At 46.9% G+C, this 19,463-nt stretch overlaps 2 protein-coding genes across 11 annotated transcripts; one reads left to right on the forward strand and one right to left on the reverse strand.

The window, feature by feature from the left end:
* The first annotated feature begins 3,124 nt into the window (after window positions 1-3,124).
* Window positions 3,125-6,179, forward strand: LOC126563022 (paired box protein Pax-6-like). Its single transcript, XM_050219633.1, has 5 exons — window positions 3,125-3,166; window positions 3,689-3,927; window positions 4,002-4,182; window positions 4,249-4,830; window positions 5,372-6,179. The coding sequence occupies exons 1-5, from the start codon at window positions 3,125-3,127 to the stop codon at window positions 6,086-6,088; spliced, it is 1,761 nt and encodes a 586-aa protein (XP_050075590.1). The 3' UTR covers window positions 6,089-6,179.
* A 1,561-nt stretch (window positions 6,180-7,740) lies between these two features.
* Window positions 7,741-15,000, reverse strand: LOC126568748 (uncharacterized transmembrane protein DDB_G0289901). Of its 10 annotated transcripts, none has more exons than XM_050225341.1 (7): window positions 14,969-14,989; window positions 13,794-13,969; window positions 11,103-11,392; window positions 10,287-10,471; window positions 10,047-10,200; window positions 9,201-9,368; window positions 7,741-9,122 (listed from the first exon to the last, which is right to left on the reverse strand). In XM_050225341.1, exons 3-7 carry the CDS (start codon window positions 11,383-11,385, stop codon window positions 7,765-7,767), a joined length of 2,148 nt encoding a protein of 715 aa, XP_050081298.1. In that variant the 5' UTR covers window positions 11,386-11,392; window positions 13,794-13,969; window positions 14,969-14,989; the 3' UTR covers window positions 7,741-7,764. The 10 variants fall into 10 exon arrangements, with proteins under 10 accessions (XP_050081298.1, XP_050081333.1, XP_050081316.1 ...); XM_050225376.1 differs by lacking the exon at window positions 14,969-14,989 and having other exon boundaries at window positions 7,741-8,273; window positions 8,364-9,122; window positions 13,968-14,053; XM_050225359.1 differs by lacking the exon at window positions 14,969-14,989 and having other exon boundaries at window positions 7,741-8,306; window positions 8,364-9,122; window positions 13,968-14,053.
* Between the last annotated feature and the right edge of the window lie 4,463 nt (window positions 15,001-19,463).

Below are 19,463 nucleotides of genomic sequence, written 5' to 3' on the forward strand. Positions count from 1 at the left end.
TAGCCTACACTTAACATTGCTTAAAACTTGGGATCGCATCTTGCCGTCGCTCCACTCTTGTTTGATCCGTGCTGCCGTTTTACCTTTTTACTGGCAACTGCTGCTTCTTGTTCCTGCAGATGGAACGCTCCCTTTTTTCCTTTTGGGGTGCGTGCTGTCCCGCTCTTTTTCCGCTGCTTGCTGTCTCGTTCCTTCCTTCGGTGCTGTTGGTACCGTGACGCATGAAAATGGCAACTCTCTGCGAGGGGTTGCTTTAACACGTGTCAAACGCGTTTACAGCGCATAGTTGAAGAAGGATTGCACTGGCAGGGGTGCTGCATCAGGGGGTTCGTTTTTTAAATTTAGATTTTTTGAGTCGTTTTAATTGGATTTTTTAATTTGTTTTTATTTTAAAAGTGATAACATTTTTCGAGAATGCGAAGGCAAGCCATTATACTATAATCAATAAATAGATAAAATATTTCTGAAAATGTTTTAAGCGAAATTACAGTACCATGGGGTGGTCGGCCAGTGATAGAAACGACAGTCTTCACAAGGGCAAGTTCGGAATTCAAATCTCATCACGACTGTTCCCTCGTATTGAGGTCTGATTATCCTAGTACGTGGTATCAGCAAGTCTAGTAAGATATTAGATGCCCGGCGTTGTCTAGAAGGTCGTTAAGCTAAAAAGACGAAGAAGAAACAACAAACTTACTACACCAGGAGGTAGGAATAAGGGTAGTTGTTCTCTGGCATTAAAACGTCGAGAGTTGTCGGCATACCATTGTTGACTTCCTTGACTTACAGGGTTTAAAAGTAATTTTCAAAACCTTCCTGTGGGTTTTTGCTGCGTGCTTAGATATTTTTATTCTGTTCCCTAGGTTTCTTGTCGAGCGCCCTATATGTTTGTTCTCGTCCTGAGGTTGTTACGCACGTCCGAATATATTTTGGATTTCTCTTGCTGATTTTTTTATTTCGTTTTGGTATTCTAGAAACAAGAAGTGAATTTCTTCTATACCTTCTTGGTGAGGCATGAGTCGAGCATCCTTATAACATGTCCCAACCGACCAAAGACGCTGTCGAAAGCAGAATTCTCATAGCCATATTTTGAGGTAAAATTGAAATTGTACAGCGAAGAAGACTCGCCAGATACCGGCAGGCTAGTCATAGTGGTGTTAAATGGTACGTAAAACGAGTGAAAGCGCTAACCTCGCAAGAGGATCCCCCATTCCCCCGTAGGTCAGCAGATTCCTTGTGCAAGTGGTTCTTTAAGTCCTTTCCGCTTAGGACCTGCCATGGACACTATACTGTCTTATGTCTGGAGTCTTAACCATGTCTTTTCTCTGGGTCGTCCTCATGAACAGAAGAGATGTGGTTGGTCCTAGTTGAGATGGCGTTGATGCCTCGGAGTGCCTGCTGTTTTGCTGCAACTTATACCCTAGTTCAGGTCTGGTGATCTTCAATCATTCATGGCTGTTTGTAAAAATATTACAATTCTAGAGTCAAAAGCCCGTTCTCCTGAACATCTCCTATTTTATTTGGTTTTCCCTGATCTGCCATGGCGTAATTTATTGTTACGAATAAACCTTGGTAGAATTCCTGAGGATCCCTCCTGCAAACAAACAGTTGAAATATCGTAGTCCAAAAATGAAATTCTTATCCTAGAGCAAGTCACTGTTGAGCCTCCTAAACTCACCCCTATAAACGAAACTCACCCCATTCCGAAACGTCAAAACCCACAACAAAAAAGGGAAAACCCTCCCCTTGGTAGCGTTTGACAGTACCGCGCACAAGAGTTTTCCCCCCTGCGCGCAGCATCCCTCTGCGTCAGTGTACAGTTTGGTGTGGATTTGATTTAATGGCTCTGATACACGCAAGGTAAACAGAATGTGCAGAAACATAAACAAACCGTATTTTCGGCAATTATTCCATCACCGGAAGGTGCGTTCCGCCGTCCGGCACCGGCACGAACCGTTTGTCGCCCGTCAAAAGTACGCCAAATGTGAAAAATCGTCCCGAAACGCAACGTTTCCGCATGACTGATTTTCACGTTCAATTTGCATTCGATTAGAGCTCCCAATGGCTGGCTTGCTCTTGGCGTTCGGTAGCGAATCTCGCAGGAATGCGCCATGGGCATGATGGCTGCCCTCTATCTCGTTTCGTTCTTGTTTGTGTGTGTGAGGTAGTGGAAAAACGGTTTTTCCTGTCATTTTTATCTAGCGCACGTTGTTGGACACGCGGTTAAGCATGTTTTATTCTACGATAGATAAAATTTAAATGGCGGTAAGCCGAAAAATGACCCAAATGGTTACTGTGAGCTACTGAAGAGCTTTTCAAATGCGAAACGTATGGTGACAATCGCGTTCAAATGGATATCTGAACAACCAATTAATGGCAGTTTAAAAAGATAAGCCCAAGTGCAATTGAAGATCTCCGAATGGGAATTTATTTTCACACTCACAAGACCCCTTACGGTAAAGACAAGAATTTATAACTAATGTGCTGTTTGGTTCCTTTTTCATCAGCAACACGCACGCAAAAAAGGCGGCTAATTTTGAAATCTAGAAGCTGTTTCGTCCCCACAAGACATCCGCCCATTGCACATGCGTTGATTTTTGAATTCGAACCGAATCTGACACACCAACTACACATGGTTGGGGGGATGCTCTTTTTGGTTGTCTGAACACTCAAACCTTGTGACTGTTGGGAGTCCGTTGAGGATGGGCAGATAATCTCAACTATCTATAAAAACTATGTCGGGATACGAAATCCAAGGTGTTCTTTCGTCTTACTATACTAAATAATGGCCGGCGTGACCTAGAGAGTCATTAAGCCAAGAAGAAGAGTGCTCTATAAATGTTCTATACACATCCGCATATGTATCACAATCTATACTCAGCAGATAGCTTCCTGTTACAAAATGCTAATATGTTTGCTGAAGCCTCCCAAAAAACTAATGTTTGCAAAACACAAAGAAATATCGAGAAAAACAGAAATCATACAATGGCGGTTGGTTGACCTGTTTTTCTATAAAAAAAACACTCCAATAAACACAGGAAGCAAATCTGTGCCATTTGGTCCTGCTGTACAAAAAACGAACTGACTGTTATCGAACCTATTCCCGCTTAAACTTTGCAGCCACAAAATGGTCCACCGTTCGTACGTAATGGGTGCTCTAACACCGCACGTAAGTAGGCAGAGGCGTGAGCACGTGAATTCAATAGGTCCTAGCAAACCGCAAGCGTTGGATAAGCAATTTGGACAAAAATACGACTTGGTACCCTTGGATGGGGAATTCTTCTGTTTTCGCTTAATGCATCGTAAAAAAAAACCAGTGAATTACAGTAATAATGCTAACACATGTTAACTTTTCTATTCCTCTTCCCGCTTTCTTGTACAATTCCAACCAAAATAAAAAAAAATGCAATTACTGCAGCATGGAATACAAAAACGAAGGTAATCGAATATAAGCATATTGATTGACTCGTGTTTAAGTTCATGTGTTTCTGTTCTGCGACTGCACCAAACTACTGGTAGACCTTGTCTGTGTCCGGGTTTTTGGTCGACAACCTGACGAATTCTTCTTATGTTTTAGCGATATTCTTTTTCTATTTACTTATGCATTTAAGTTTTTCCATCACAGGACAATATATTTTGAGGGCTCTATTTGGAGTTTCCAAACATATTTTGATGCTACAACCTTGAGTAGTTCTGTACTAATGCTTATCTTGTTCTTCTCCTGCTGCATGCTCCACTCAACCCATCAACCGACGCACCGGTAGGCCACAGCGGCGTCAATCAGCTGGGAGGTATATTCGTTGGCGGTAGACCTCTGCCTGATTCCACACGCCAACGCATCGTGGAGCTGGCCCATGCCGGTGCCCGACCATGTGATATTTCGCGCATCCTTCAGGTGTCGAATGGATGCGTTAGCAAAATTCTCGGCCGGTAAGCTAAGATCAGCGACCAGCAGGATCTAATCTCTGTTTGCTAATCACCCCCAATCCTGTCTGTTGGACTAGGTACTACGAAACTGGTAGCATCCGGCCGCGTGCGATCGGTGGTTCGAAACCGCGTGTCGCCACGCCGGAAGTGGTGAACAAGATTTCACAGTTCAAGAACAACTGTCCGAACATTTTCGCCTGGGAGATCCGGGACAAGCTGCTGAACGAGCGTATCTGTACGCCGGAGAATATCCCCAGCGTAAGGACGCACGGTGGGAGTTTTTATTTCCGATTACTGTACCGATATGTTGTCTAAATCCTTTAGGTTTCCTCCATCAACCGGGTACTGCGCAATCTGGCCGCCCAGAAAGAGTTCAGCAAGAAACCGCACTCTTCGGACACGCTGAGCGACGACGTTGGTGGCTATCTGCAGGGCAAATCGCTCAACGATGCATCCTTTCTGCACTACAAGTACGGTGACAGTTGCCGTTCGATGCAGGGTGCGGAATCGGTGCTGCGCATCAACGATACCTACAACCGGGCTGGTGGTGGTAGTGGTGGTGGCGGTGGAGCCGGTGGCGGAACGGATACGAACGATGTTAAACCGATGTCGGACGACGGGAAGAATCCGTTCGCCAAACACTGCTTCACCAACCTAGACGCGGGAGTGCCCGGTACGGGAGCGGGAACGGGGACCGGGCCTGGCGGGCAGGGTACGAAGCAAGTGTTCGTCGACAATGATACTGAGCGGTTGAGCTTGAAGCGAAAGTTGCAGCGCAACCGCACGTCCTTCACCGTCGATCAGATCGAGTTTCTCGAGAAGGAGTTCGAGCGGACGCACTATCCGGATGTGTTTTCCCGTGAACGATTGTCTTCCAAAACCAACCTGCCGGAGGCAAGAATTCAGGTGAGAGGGGTCAATTATTATTGCCCATGGCCTTTACAGCAGTGCGTCGAGATATTGAGGAAGTCAACCCGCTATCAATCAGAGTTCGCCAACTTCAACAATCCATCTCAATATTTGTCTTACACGTTTTCACGACGTCACAGTGGTTTTGTGACCCTCATCAATCAATTATGTTTGAAACTGTTCCATTTAAATCTTTGAACCTAGCATTATTTTAAGATATTCTATAAGACGTCTTAGAACATGTCCTGCGAATCTTGGATAACGCTCTCTGGTGCTAAAGTGATGTGGAGAATGTTTAACCTATCGTTCTGGTGTTGTTCCAGGAAGTTGATAAAGATGATTAGTTCAATATGCATAATTCTAACGTTAAAAAAAAAATTTAGGTTATGAGGTCCTGATGATCGAATCAGAAATTTTCCTTCATAGTTCGTAGTTATCTCTTACTCGAATTTGCAGTAAATGCGAGAAAATCTTATAGCTATATATGCTGTCCCACCATACACTAACGTCATCTACTTCTGCTTCTCATCCTTCCCAGGTTTGGTTCTCTAACCGACGTGCTAAATGGCGCAGAGAGGAGAAACAACGATCCCAAGCCGTGTCGGAGGGCAGCTCTTCAGCAGCGGCCGCAGCAGCAGCAGCCGCCGCCGCCGCTGCAGCCGTCGCCGTACAGAACGCATCCATCTCATCCTGCTCGCTGAACCTAAGCGCACCGCTCGTTTCGCACGTGTACGATTCGAACATGTGCGTGGAGGACTCGAACAGCAACTACCTGAGCAAAACCTACCCCTTGGAACCTTCGTTCCAGAACCTCGACGCACTCAAATCACCTTCCGCCCCGAACCATCCGGCTCCACCGCAACAGATCTCGCCGGCCGCCATGTCGTTCAAGCTGTCCTTCCCGAACGGTGGCGGTGGTGGTGCTAGTGCCGTCGGTCCTAATGGTGGTGGTGCTGGGACCGCCGGCAGTGTCGGTAGCGGACCGGACGGGTCGGCCGCGAATCTGATGGGCACGGTACCCAGCCTTGGCAGCAATGCCGGCTTCCCGCACGCATCTACCTCAGACGACAAGTCGCTGTACAACCATTTCGCCTACTCGGCCGCCGCCAACATGCACCACAGCTATTCGGCGGCGGCGGCCGCCGCCGTCGACCAGTCCTACAATGGGATGTACCTGAAAAACCAGCTGTACAACCTGCCGACCAATGCCGGCGTACTCAGCTTCCAGTCCACGCTCGAGTGGAACAAGAGTTAATGGCACGGGGCCGCCCTCGAGTCGGCTCCCTCATCGACCGGTGGCGACCGGTATCAGTAGTAGCAGTAGTGCCACTACACCTATAGCCTGATTTCATAACATGCTACGGCAACACATACACACACACACACACACACACACACACACACACACACACACACAAATGTCATACAATTTAAACTCGATGGTGCATAGTAATGTGGAACGGTATCGGAATGATAATATGGGATTAAAATGGATGCACTGATCATCAGCAAATGATCAAAAAAGCAAGAGAAAGAGAGAAGGAAGATGTAATCCAATGGGTGGAAGCGAAAAAGACAGAGGAAGAGAATATGTTACTTCAAGAAATGAATATATCATTTAAAAAAACAAACAAACAAAAAATCGAGATGCTTTCTTACATATAAGAAGATGGCGTCTAAAATGGCGTGCAGATAAACTAACGCGAACGCGAAAAGAAGAAAAAAGCTGGTTGTTTTTTCTGGTGTTTTTGAAGTATAAGGTATTTTTTTAAATCAAAGTAAACAAAACTGTGACAATTTCAGTAAGTAAACGGGGAATAGGGCGCAACACATATGGGAAGAGACAAAAGAGAAAACAATAGCGACGCCAATAAAGTATTACAAAAGAAAGGAAACGGAAAATAGAAGGAAAACAAGCAAAACAAAGTGAACAAGCACAAAACAAAAGAGAACAAAGGAAAAAAACCCTATCCAATAATTGCGTAAGAAAACAAACGGAATGTACAATAAATAGTGAAATCTTATTATTATTCTTGTGACGCAAGGCGTCCAACTGTACGTACACCCTCACCGTGTGTTGGTTTCTTCTCACTTTCTTTCCATTTTGAAACACTCGTTTTTTTTTTATTTAAATTTAACACCATTTTTGGTTTTGGTTTTGTTGTTTTGTTGTTTAGAGCTCGGAGCCCTCTGCTTCCTCTCCGAGTGTGGCATAATGCAGCAAAAAGGGGAAAAAGGGGGAAGAGCATTCCTGTCGGATTTATTTGTGTTCGTTTTTTTACATATATAATTTATGTTTTGCTTACTAATTCACACATCGAGTCCCTTTTGCTTTGTTTTCTGCTTCCATTTCATTTTGTTATTTGTATTTTGCATTCTGTTTATTTCTCCTCACCATTCTTCTAACTTGTTAGTGGTTTTAGTGTTCTCTTTTTTCTGTGTGTATTCATTTTCGCACGCTTCGTTTCGCTTGTTTGCGGGGTTTTAGTCTTAAAAGTTGTGTTTTTCTTGTTTATAATGGCAAAAAAATAATATTTTCATCTGATGAGAATTTTCATCTTCGTCGTCTAGTAACTATCTTCGTCACTGCTTGGACATAATTCACGGGATTGGGTTAATAGAACGGAAGAGCTTTGTTAGGATTAGCATTTTTCTCTCTCTCTATCCCTCCCTCTCTTTAATCTCTCCCCTGTTCCTGCTAATATCTTCGCTCTCAGCTTTGACCCAAGTCGTATCCCGATTTCCCGCCACACAACGTTCTTCCCAGAAGTTAATGCACATGCACAATGTATTATACCATTACAGAACGGCCGATAATAATAGCTGACCTCGGTACGTACGCCTGAACGTCTCCGAAAGCAAATAAACAAGGCGCGCCATTTTGTTCCGGTGCGGTGTTGCTTAGTAGTGGTGGTAACAGTTCATCTAGTCTCATCCCTTCAGCACATTTTCACTCTTTAGGAACTCGTCGGTAAGGTCCAGCCCGTTCCGCGGTACGGGACTGTGGGCGAACGGGTGACAGTCATCGTTCGCCTGCTGCTGGGCCTGATGTTCCCGCATCGCCGCCCGTAAATGTTCCCCGGTCGGATCGAACTGGCCACAGTTGGTGCTATCGTTTGGACCAGCCCGTCCATCCTCGTTGCAGCTTCGGCCGGTGACGAGCGCGTGCGGATTGTGATGGCCCAACATACCGCCGAGCGGTACCCCGACCGATCCGCCCGGCCCGCCCGCTACCCCGATCCCGTTGCCACCGACCGCACCACCACCACCGCCGCCCGCACCACTCCCGATGCCGGCGTTCGACGAGACGACGGCCTGGGCCTGGGACACCGCTAGCCGGAGGGCGGCTTCTGCCTGCGATCGCAGGATCGCTTCCGCCTGCTGGATCCGTATAGCCGTCTCCGAGGTAGCGGGACAGTGGTTCTGACCGATCGACGACTCTGTAGACGCCACAGGATATTTTTGACGGTTAGCTAATGAGTATTTGGAGTCGTTAAAATTAAGCATATTACTTTTCTTCTTCAACGGACCAAGGTTCGCGTTACTACCGTGCAGGTCGCCACCGTGCATGGTGTTGCTCTTGAACGTTTGGCCGATGCGCATCGCGGTCGCCAGATTCACCACTGCCGCCTGCACCGCCGACGGTGTGCCCTCGTTCAGCATCAGGTCCGGCTCGAACTTCGGCTCCTGTATCATCATCATTCGCGAAAATTGACTATTATTGTTATCTAACGCACCGCCCCCGGCACAGATACCGCCGACTCCTCCTCCGCCGCCACCACCACCACCGCCCACACCATTCGTTCCGCCACCGTTCGTACCACCGAGCGGACCACCATTGCCGCCGACGGATCCCCCTCCGTTGGTGCCCCCGCTACCCCCGAAAGGTAAACCACCGTGCGGGTGGTTCGGCATCCGATGATTATCAAAGACCGATCCCGTCCCACCGACCACACTACCACCACCACCACCACCACCCCCACTACCACCTACACCAGGTCCGGCGCCTCCACCACCGCTACCACCGCCCGCACTTTCGCCATTCTTTTCCGAACCCATCGTGGACGAATTTTCCGAATAGTTGAGCGGCGAGATGCTGTTGTGCGTCAGCTCCTTCACCGTCACCATCGAGCTGGACAGGCCGGGCACACCGCCCATGCCGACCATGCTGCTGCCGCCACCGGCCGATTCCTTTTCGCGCTGCTCCACGACCGCCTTCGTAAACATGTACTGGGCGGCAAACTGGTGCTTCGGGTCCATTTTCATGTGCTCGATGTGTGTGATCAAACCTTGAAAAAAAAAACAAAGTGCAGTACAAGGTTGGTTAGAACGATTGTAAGGAGCATCCCCGTGTGGGTACACCATACCGGATTCATGCGTAAATACGGCCTGACACACCGAGCAGGGCCACATCTGAAGGTTCGAGCGGAACGTCGGTGTGCGCGGATGGGTCAGCAGATGCTTCCGCAGGCATCCCTCGTTGACGTAATGCTTCCCGCACATCGGACAGGGATGGTTTGCGACGCGTCGCTTCACTGTTGGTGAGAAGATGGTGGATAAAAGTCGTTAGGGTGTTGGTATGGTATGTCATTGAATTAGTCCGCCTGTCTTCTTGCTCCTTGAAGTGGTTATGTACCCGAGAAGCCGGGACGATGTACGTCCACAATGTAGAGATCCTCCTGTTAAACGATTCTTGAGGAACAAGACAGGCTCTTGAGGAAGATTGAGATTGCTGCAGTGTGCAAGAAGTTTCCCTGTTTGCAGTTATCACCGAATCTGCATTGTGATTATTACTTCTTCATTAGCGCTAACATCGAGTCCTTGATCGGCCACCATTGCTGGTTTTAATTACAAATGAAAAAATTGAGCCATATGCATGGTTCATCTGTAGGAGCTTATTGCGCCACAAAAGGCGCGGCTTTCAAAAACTAAATAATATTGGACCAATGGCTAAAGGGGAACTTCGACGTAATAAAAACCTGAACTAAATTTTATAGCATCACCATGCATGTCGCGAGTCGCACAAAATCTCATAAAATTTTACTACCCCTTGCAGGGCCGATGACACCATAAACCGTTTATGATTTTATAACCGATCCGACGATCGCCGAGTTGAGCCAGTTCAATAATAGCAATTGAAATAAGTTGGTGTGTCGCACACGTCGCCTCACCGTGCATATATCGTAAGTAAGTATCAAAACCAGAGTGCTCACCCATACCTGCCACCTCCTTGTGCGTGTACTTGATGTGCTCGTTGAGTGCTTCCACGCCGAGAAAGATCTTGCTGCACACGTTACAGGTGACGCTGTTCGAGTTGCTGATCAGGGCGGCATGCTGCTGCAACACTCCCAGATGCAGCTGAAGCTCCTGGAATACAGTTGATGATCACAAATAAACTTATTGCTCCCGGATTCTGCATTCAAAACTGCAACATCCCTCCCAGAACAACCTACCTTCGACGTGTGCGTACGTAGGCTTGATTCGGTCGCGAAACCCTTACCGCACAGGTTACAGTGAAACGGGCGGCTCTTGGCCCGCTCGACCTGTGCATCGTGATTGCGCAGATGCTGTTGCAAGTTAGAAAGCTGAATAAAAGCACGGCCACAGTCCGGCAGATGGCACTTGTACGGGCGTTCGCCTGTATCGCACGGATTTGTGACCCCACCCGGTGAGAAAAAAAAGCAATAAGACTTGCAGTTAGATTGGTGATGGTCGGCGAAAAGTTGAGACATCATTTAGTATCAATCAAACAAAAAGGGCAACACCATCTCGACGGAAAACAGCGACCCTGGCATCTGTGCGGCACAGGCCGAGCTGTTGCTTTCGGTAACGAGGTCTGTGTGTTGGGTAAAATAATAATTTACTAATGCGCGTTCACACTATAGAATGCCAGTTTGTACGTGGTTTTGCAATGCGTGTAGAAGGTTGCTATATTGCCTGTAAAATGGTTAACGACGAAGCATCGTCAGCGACTGTTTGCCTTATACGCCTAGGATAACCTCACCTGTCTGTAGCGTGGGTGCCTCCGTCACCGTTTTGGGTCACCCCTGCAAAAAGGGTCACCACTTCGAATCCCTCCCCACTCACATACTTACCGCCCTCCTTCATCTCTTACCGCTCTGCCCATACTAACCTAGGGCAGCGTCGCACGGACTATTTTACACACTTCTGAGGATTATTCGGTTGACACTTCTGTTTCGTGCTCCTGTACGCAACGTAGAGCCGTAGCCCGTTTTCTTGCCGATACGATAGATCCTGCGTGACGTTACCGGTGTGCAGACGGGTGTGCTGCTGCACATGGGAAAGCTGCTTGAACTTCCGATCACAGTAGGAACATTTGTAGGGCTTCTCGCCCGTGTGCACGCGGATGTGCTGCACCAGCTGGTGGTTGGAGGAGAAGCTCTTCAAGCACTGCTGGCACTGGTGCGGCTTGTTCTCCGGTGCCGCTAGCTGCGGCAGCAGGTTCTGCACGGATAGGATGTCGCCGGTACAGTTGAGCTCGGCCGCCGCCCCTGGCACCGCGCACAGATCCCGGACGTGCTGTATCTGCATCCTAACTCTGCACAGTCAGCGGTGGATGGGACGATCGATTATGGCGAGAGAGAGAGAGAGAGAGAGAGAGAGACAAAACGAGAGAAAAAAAATGGAAAAAGAAAAAGAGAAAGAAAAGAGGAGCAGCAAGGTAGGCGCAAACTCCCGGCTAATTAAACTGGTTCGGCTTGACACGTTGACGGTTTAGAAGGGTTTATAATACTTGACAACTAGTAATAATATATATAGTTAGAGATCGGTAGAGCGTGAAACCAACCGGAAAAAAGGCATGTTATTAAAAGTCGAGAGATCGTTAGGCGGAGATTCTTGAAACGCATTGGACATTGGATGCGAACGCTGCTGGGTGTGGAGGAAAAATCGAGGTTATAGGGGGAGAGGGAGGATGTTTTTTTTTCGCTGATAATTAACACAGGCTATCCTCCCTCTCGCTCTCTTCTTTCCCCCACCGGGTGGTGGTTAATTTTTTGTTTTGTTATTCGTCGTTCTGGAGAAATCGCGAGCAATCAAACACACACACAACCGTTATAGAGCATCCTTGAAACAGTTTCCTATAGTGGTAGTAAACACAACACAGCAGCAATCGACAGACAGCTTTCTAAATTCTTTTCCCCCGGGGTACTATTTTCTTAATCAGTGTGTGTGTGAGAGAATGTTATGAAACTACTAGACACACACACACACAAGAACAATAGCAAAGATAGTATTTTTCCTATCATTTGTTGATAGTAAAAATACTCACGACGCCCTCTGCAAGTATCGAGATTCGAACCTTGACACACAATCATCATCCAAAGAGTTACAGGACCACTCAACTAAACGCACACGGCTACGGAAGCGCGCTGCGTATGGGAGCGTTTATTGTGCTATAAAAACAGCAGCGTAGTGCACTACCGTTCATAAATTTGCTTCTTTATTGCCTTTCCCAAATGCAGTTTGCATACCGTGCAAACCGATCCAAGCAGGCAAAGTTTGCGTTGGAAAAGCTTATTTATTTCTTTTTTCCCTCCCCCCCGCACGTGTTTTCCATTCGAAAATAGAACGCCTCCAACCGGTGCGGGATGGGACTGATCGAGTGGTTTAGGAAAGAGCGTTTAGTGTTTATTTTAATGGGCCCTTCTTCGAGTGCGGACGCGTAGGTAACCAACATCTGTTACCAAACTTTATGTCTTGCCCCAAATGAGGAAAAGAAAAACACCCACCCGAGAAGGTGGGAAACCATTTATGTGCGAGAATATATGACTGGACCTGGTTAAGGAGAAGGAGTGGCTCAATACATGTCAGCTCGAGCTACACCCGTTTGCCACCGCTTTCGGGTGGCAAGTCCGTGATTTGTTTAAAAGGTTAATTGAGCCCGCCGAAGCGCGTTCGTTGTTTAATAATAGTGCGCGCTTCGCAGCAACTATCAATGCCCACTGCTCCGAGTCCTCGCTCGGCAACCCTCCCCCACCACCCCCCTCCACACGTTATCCTCAAGGCTGACGCAGGAAGCGTGTCCTAACCTCACTTCCAGTAAGAACCCCACAGTAAGAAGCTGTTGTACAGGGAAAATCGACAGTTTTTCCCACCGTGTCCTGCCCATTGCAGTGGTGAAAAGTACTTCAGAAACACACACACGCATACGCACTCACACACCGGGACTGCGCCGATGCCGGATGCGTTCTTAGGCCACCCACAACCCACCGTGTCCCACGTTTAGCCCCCTTCCCCTATTCCACCCATCATACGGAGGCCGGGAGTTGCTATTAAACAACTAACCGCTTCGTTTTGTGCATCGCGCGCGCGTGTGTAATGCGGGCTACTTTCTTAAGGGTGAGCTTGCTTGTCCTATCCCCCTACCCCTTCCCTCAACCCCTCCCCTCCCCTTGACTCTCCTGCTACTCAGTTTCTCGGAAAAAAGAAACCTCACATCAGTGGAAAAACCAATTTTCACACCATTTGGAACCAGAATAGTAACCAGGATTACTCTCCAAATACTGTCCCAGAAAGAATTAAAACAAAATCGAACAAGCGAAACAGTCTTTTTGTTGCTTACTCCGTTTCGTATTGTTTCGTTTACAACTCTGTTTGGACTAGTCCGCTAGAGAAGCTGAAAAATGTCTTCCTTTTAATGGTGCTTTTTTAACACCTTTTCCCTTTTTATGATCTTCTGTTTCTTCTTGTTGCTTCTTCTTATTATTTCTCTTCTTCTTCTTCTTTTCGTGTTTCCCAACTGCTTTCCGTTTCTCTTTCATTTTATTGCTGTTGGTAATGCTGGTTGCTGCATTGTTTTAGTCTTTCTTTTTTTCTCTCTCTGTCTTGCTGTTGTTGTAGTTGTTGCTGTTGTTTCGTTTTGTTTTTTTTTGGTATTTGGTTTTGCTTGTTGTTGGTTGTTGTTGTTGTTGTTGTTGTTGTTGATGTGGTTTCCTCACCTCGACAGCGTTCGATTGCTTCTTTGGTCGTTTGAAACTTTTGCAAAACGGCAATACTAATCATGACCCGCCCCGGGGCCACCAGTTTCCTCATCAAGTTTGCTCGACGGCTTTGAAACACAAAAAACATATCCTGTTGTGCGCTGGAACGGAACCAGGGACGTGCTACACTACCTCTGTGAGATTTGAGACTTTAAAATGGATTCAATCGAGAACATGGCTTTATGGCTTTTTGGCTTTTCCTTGCTTTTCTTTTTTCCTCTTCCTGTTTTCTTGCTTCTTTTTTCTTCTTCTTCTTCTTGTTTCAATCTCGTCTTCTTTGCGGTGTGTCGTCTTTTTCTTCGGTTTTTTCTTTTACTTTACTTTACTTTTCTTCTATTTTTTTTTTGTTTGTTTCTTGTGTGCGGTGCGACGCTGCAGTGCCTGCCGTTTTGAGTTTGAATGGAGTTGTTTTGTTGCTGGAGGGAATTAAATTTTGAATTGAAGCATTCGTTTTAATTTTGGATAGAATTTCGCATTCCGGTAGCCAATTGTAAGCAATTTGTCAAGCAAACTGTTCTAATCCGTCAGCAGTTGCGAAGCGGATGGCCTCGGTGGTGAGAAGAAATGGGAGTGTGGCGTTCTTTTCGTTATTTTAAATTATTTTGAGCAAGATTTTAGTGTATTATTTGATTAATTCTAGCAATTTTTTTCTTTTAATAGCCTATATTATTCGTAATAAACGAGCCAAGCGAGCGTTTGCGAATGTTAAAGGACCTCCAATAAGCCTGATTTTGGTTAGGCAATGTCAAAAACAATGCAGGCAAGTGTAATTTGAACGTGTTGAAAGAAATTACCACTTAAAAGTAAGTTGACCCCTAACTGGCCACCTTTTCCTCCCTTCTTCTCCTTGACAGGCCTCCGCATACGCTTCTCAAGTGGACAGATGGAATTGCCGATAGGAACAGCCTCACGACACACGGACGCACCGCACACACACACACACAAGCACACGCGCGCACCGTACACCGCAGCCGCTCACGGGGCACACGGGTTTTCGCGAAAGCCGACCGAAAGTGTAATCAAAACACCAAATTTCAACCAAAAACAAAAACCCGCGATTTTCACACGTACGCAGAAAAAAAAGTACACAAACACACACGCACGCACACACACACAATACACAACAGGCGCACCAGAGCAGCAGCAGTAGTAGCAGCAGCAGCAGGCAGGCAGGCTGGCAGGCAACAACAGCAGCAGTAGAAGACGACAACGCGTTGTTCTTCCGCACGAAGTTAGCGAAGAAATGAAGCGACGACGTCTTTCGCTGTTTTGTGTGTTGCTTCCCCATAGCCCGGACCCATCAACCCCCCCTCCCCCCTTCATTTTCCACCGGCGCGTTCTTACCCGCCGGCTAAGGTCATGCGCTTGCCCTATCGCGTATGTATGTGTGCGTGTGTGTGTGTGTGTGTGTGTGGCATGTACTCCTTGCGGGTTGTAGGCTAGCATAAACTATCTTCGGGCTCGGACAACATCGCCGTCGTCGTCGTCGTGGTCGCTCGTGATCGTTTATTGCCTACCTTCCCAACTACGTACACCCTGCTGTCCCGCAATACAATCCTCCTCCTGCACCGAAACTAGTTGTAACCCGGCGCAACTCACCCGCGCTCCACCCACGAAGATGATGGTGTGAAAAGAAATTCATACATATGACGAAAGTTGTTTAATAATTGCATCACAGAACACACGCCTGCCTGCCAGAGCAGTAAAGCATGGGAAACGAAGGGAATGTGGCGTTTGTTGGGTGGGAAAGGGAAGGGGGAAGGTTTTTAGAAAACGCGTATTAGCATCCTTAAGAAATCAAATCCCTTTCTCCCCTCCCTCCTTCCCTCCGGCCATCGCTTTCACACTCTTCTCCAAGAGGAACACTCCTCTGGAGCTGTTTTTGGTTAGAAATGCCGGACGTTTGCCGAGATGGGTTGTATTAACTTTTCTAAATTTATCTCCACAACACAGCAGACCTCCCTCCCTTCACCGAAAGGTGCAGCTTTTTTTTTTCAACAAAACCATATTGCAATTGATCGGATCGGAACGGTTGCCGGTTGCGTGCGCGTACGTGCAGCAGTGATGGGTTTCGTCTGGTTTGGTGGCAAAAACCCCCTTTGTTTGTTCACATGTGTGCTGCCCTTTTTTTAATACAATGATATATGCATTATTATTCTATACATAGCGCATATGCCCTCTCTTGCTTGGGCTTGGTCTGTTTTTTTTTTTTTAAATACCCCGCTTCTGATCTGTTTCGGACAAACAAGTTCCCGTACACCGGAGTGTGTTTGCCAGATGTGAGTGGGCGCCCTTGCTCGTCTCTGGGGAGCTGCATAACGATCGGTTCTCGTACAGACCTGACCCTCAACTCCCTCTCCCCCGAGGGGGGAGGGGGAGGGGGAATGGGGGAGGGGGATGCTTGAGGTTCCATCTCACACAGAACACAGCAAGGGGCTGCCTGCATTTCTTTGCTTTGCACCGAGCATGAACTGGGCACTTGCAAATGACTGCTTTGTCCTCTACGACGTCCCATTTCGGAGATCTTCCCTCTCTAGCGCTGTTTTGTCTGGTACACTAAAGCCTTTCGGGTGTTGCTTGGGTTGGGCCGAAACGTACGAAGGTGAGCGGCATGACGGCAGCGGGAATGGTACATTCGCATTTGCACTTTCGTATGTACTTTCGTTTTGTCTTCTCGTGTTCCCCGATCGCATCTCCAGAGAAACTGTCCAGAGAATGCATCTCACCTTTGTATGTGTGTATGTGTGTGTGTGTGTAGTTAAATCTCAGCATCTATTGTCTACCGAGTGGGGTTAAGAGATGCATTCGGGTGCAAGAAAGTGCATTCGTTTCTGCACGCATATACATATATATATAAGCACACGCACACTGTCGTATTGTGTCAAGTTGTGCGGTTTTGGATGTCTTGCATTCTGTACACACGTCTGGAGAGTGTGAAAAAGAAGCGGGGGTGAAGACGCTTCAAGATGCATATAACATTACAATTGCAATCTGAAGTGCATCATATTGTGCGCCTTCTCTCTCCTTCTCTCTCACCTATGTATGCGTCTTCCGAGGTCGTAATAACAGCCAGCAGTAGTGTTAACTCTTCATGTACACGATTCGACAAGCGTGAAACTTTCGGCTTTCCGACTAAAATAGGTAGAGCACGCGGAATGTAAAAGGGACACAGAAATGACGGGTTTAGTGCCGTTCCATACTAACCTTGTTGTCCGCTTCGCTACCCCAACAAACGTATCCTGGGGGCCGCACAGGTACACACTGCTTTACCAGTAGCCCAAAGTGCAGGTTGCAATTGCACCCACCCCGATGTTCTGGCGTATGATGATGTGGATAAGTGTGTGTGTTTTTTTTAGTTGTTTTACAACGAGTTTAAAATCTTCTTAGCCAGACCCTAGGGGCGAACATGTGTATGTACGTACGCTCCGGTAATTGAAGCTGTTCGGTGTTGATTGCAGACACGCAGATTGTGTTGAGCGGTTGTTATGGTTGGAAGGAGTCGCGCTGAATGAGGACGATGCCCGATTGTCCTGTCTTGGCACACGATTGACAATGGCTACCGCTTGCCGCAGTCACCTTTCGCACACTGTTATCGCACGCACAACGCACACGGTACACACATACACTGTCCAGTAGCAGAAGCGCTTCTGGTCTTTTAGCAACACTCCAAGTGTACTTCCCTTTCCGTGTGTGGTTGCGGTTTAATATTTGTTTTTATTATTTAAACACAAACAATAGCGATAACAACTACCGACACACACATACACAGACGTGCGCGCACGCTCGCAAGCATCCACACGATGCTTTTTCCTATGCGTGTGGGGGTTGTGTTGATTCACGCAGAGACAAGATAAGAAAGGAACCGCTCACGGAGAAGCACACAGAACCGCGTGAAGTAACGCTTGTTTTTTGTTAGGTTTCTTATTAGCAAAGCAAGTACATGCACACACACACACTCACACACGGCTGCTACCACAAGCAGAAGGAAAGGAAAACAATCTGCGCACGAAACGTGTTTGACAGTAGGACGAGACTCCGCTTACGTCAAAGTACGGCCGTATCTATTGTTCCGACTGCCGCAACTAGAAAAAGCAACATTAATTATACACAAGCAGAACAGAACAACACAACAACAAAAAAATGAACGCCTATACACCCACACTACCGCAAATGCTTACTGAGCATTAGCCGCACGTACACCGCACCGCCGTCTATGCTGTAAGTGTGTGGGCAATGTTGCGTTCGCACGCTCGTTTTCACGCACACGCAACTCGTAAACACACAGTTAATGTGACGGTTTTATCGTTAATTTGATTTGATTTGTTTTGCGCTTCCTGCAATCCCCCCCCCCCCCCGCTACGCGCGGATCCTGTGCGCTTTCCCATCTCGCTGCTGCACGCTCGCAATTATATGTTTGATCGCCATAGTGCAGTGTTGATTGGTTGGATGGTTGATTTGTTTGGTTAACGGCCCCTACCCGAAGGGCGTTGCGGTTTTCTTTAAATTATTTTTACTCTTGTTGCCTTTTTTTTCCTTGGAGGCGGCGCGATATCTGGCGGCGCCAGAAAATGACAGTCGCGGGAGGGAAGACAAAAAAAGCCGTGTCCGTCGTTGTTGGGCGATCGATGCGCAAACGCATATCTTAGCACTCGCGAGTAAAACCGCACAGATATTCACACATCTACACCTGAAAAGTAATAAAAATATGCCGCTTCGTTTAGCGCCTCGTTGACAGATACGGCACGACCGGTGACAGAACAGGGTGGTCCGGGTGTTTCCGTGGGAAGCTATTTGTAGTATTTTTTTTAATGATTTGCAGGAGAGAAGTTTCTTTTTTAGTATACTTTTGGATGTTGGGAAGGAGGAGGGAACCTCCCTATCTCTAAAATCTGTCAAAAACGTCATTAGAGTTTTAGAGTTTTTAAGGCTTAATATAGAGGTTTTGCCTGCTTGCTTGTCAAGTAAGTTATAAAAAGCAGATCAAGACCAATCAAGGTTGCAGTACTAAAGAAGAAGTAGGTTCAAACATCAAGAGATTCCAGAGATCGAGACGATAGCGAAGCCACCGTACCAACTACTTCGAGTAGTTCGAAAGGCAAAGAACTCTCGAGATTTTAGTGTCGAAAGAAGCGGAAGGCCGTGGATATAACTTTAGTAAGCCTCAAAATGTTCGGCATGAGCTTAGCAGATCATTTACCCTAGAAGAAAAAAAGATAACTAATTTTGCAAAAATGTGGGACAATAAAGGCTGCTTGCTTCAGCTTCTTCGTTGGCTCTATAATCTCGAGAGGTCTTGGACTGACATTCCTTTTGCTGGTTCTGTCGTGTGAAGTACGGCGCCATTATTGGGACAGCCACCGGAATAAAGGTAGTATGTTTTCTTCAACTACAAATTATCTACATGGCATAACAATAATAGAGACTCCAAAATTACTCTTGAGAAGTGACAAAATGATAACTTGAGTTGTGAACACTTCTTCTGGTTTTGGCAGTATCATCTTGAGAAGTCTTGGTCTGTCAAAAGCCGATTTCCTTAAATATGACCTGAGTTAGTAGTTCGATTCATCATAGTATAAGTAAGCAAAGCATTGCATTTAAACGGGCATAGAATATTTTGAGTGTCCTCTC

Source organism: Anopheles maculipalpis, chromosome X, assembly GCF_943734695.1.
Source record: "Anopheles maculipalpis chromosome X, idAnoMacuDA_375_x, whole genome shotgun sequence".
NCBI lineage: Eukaryota > Metazoa > Arthropoda > Insecta > Diptera > Culicidae > Anopheles > Anopheles maculipalpis.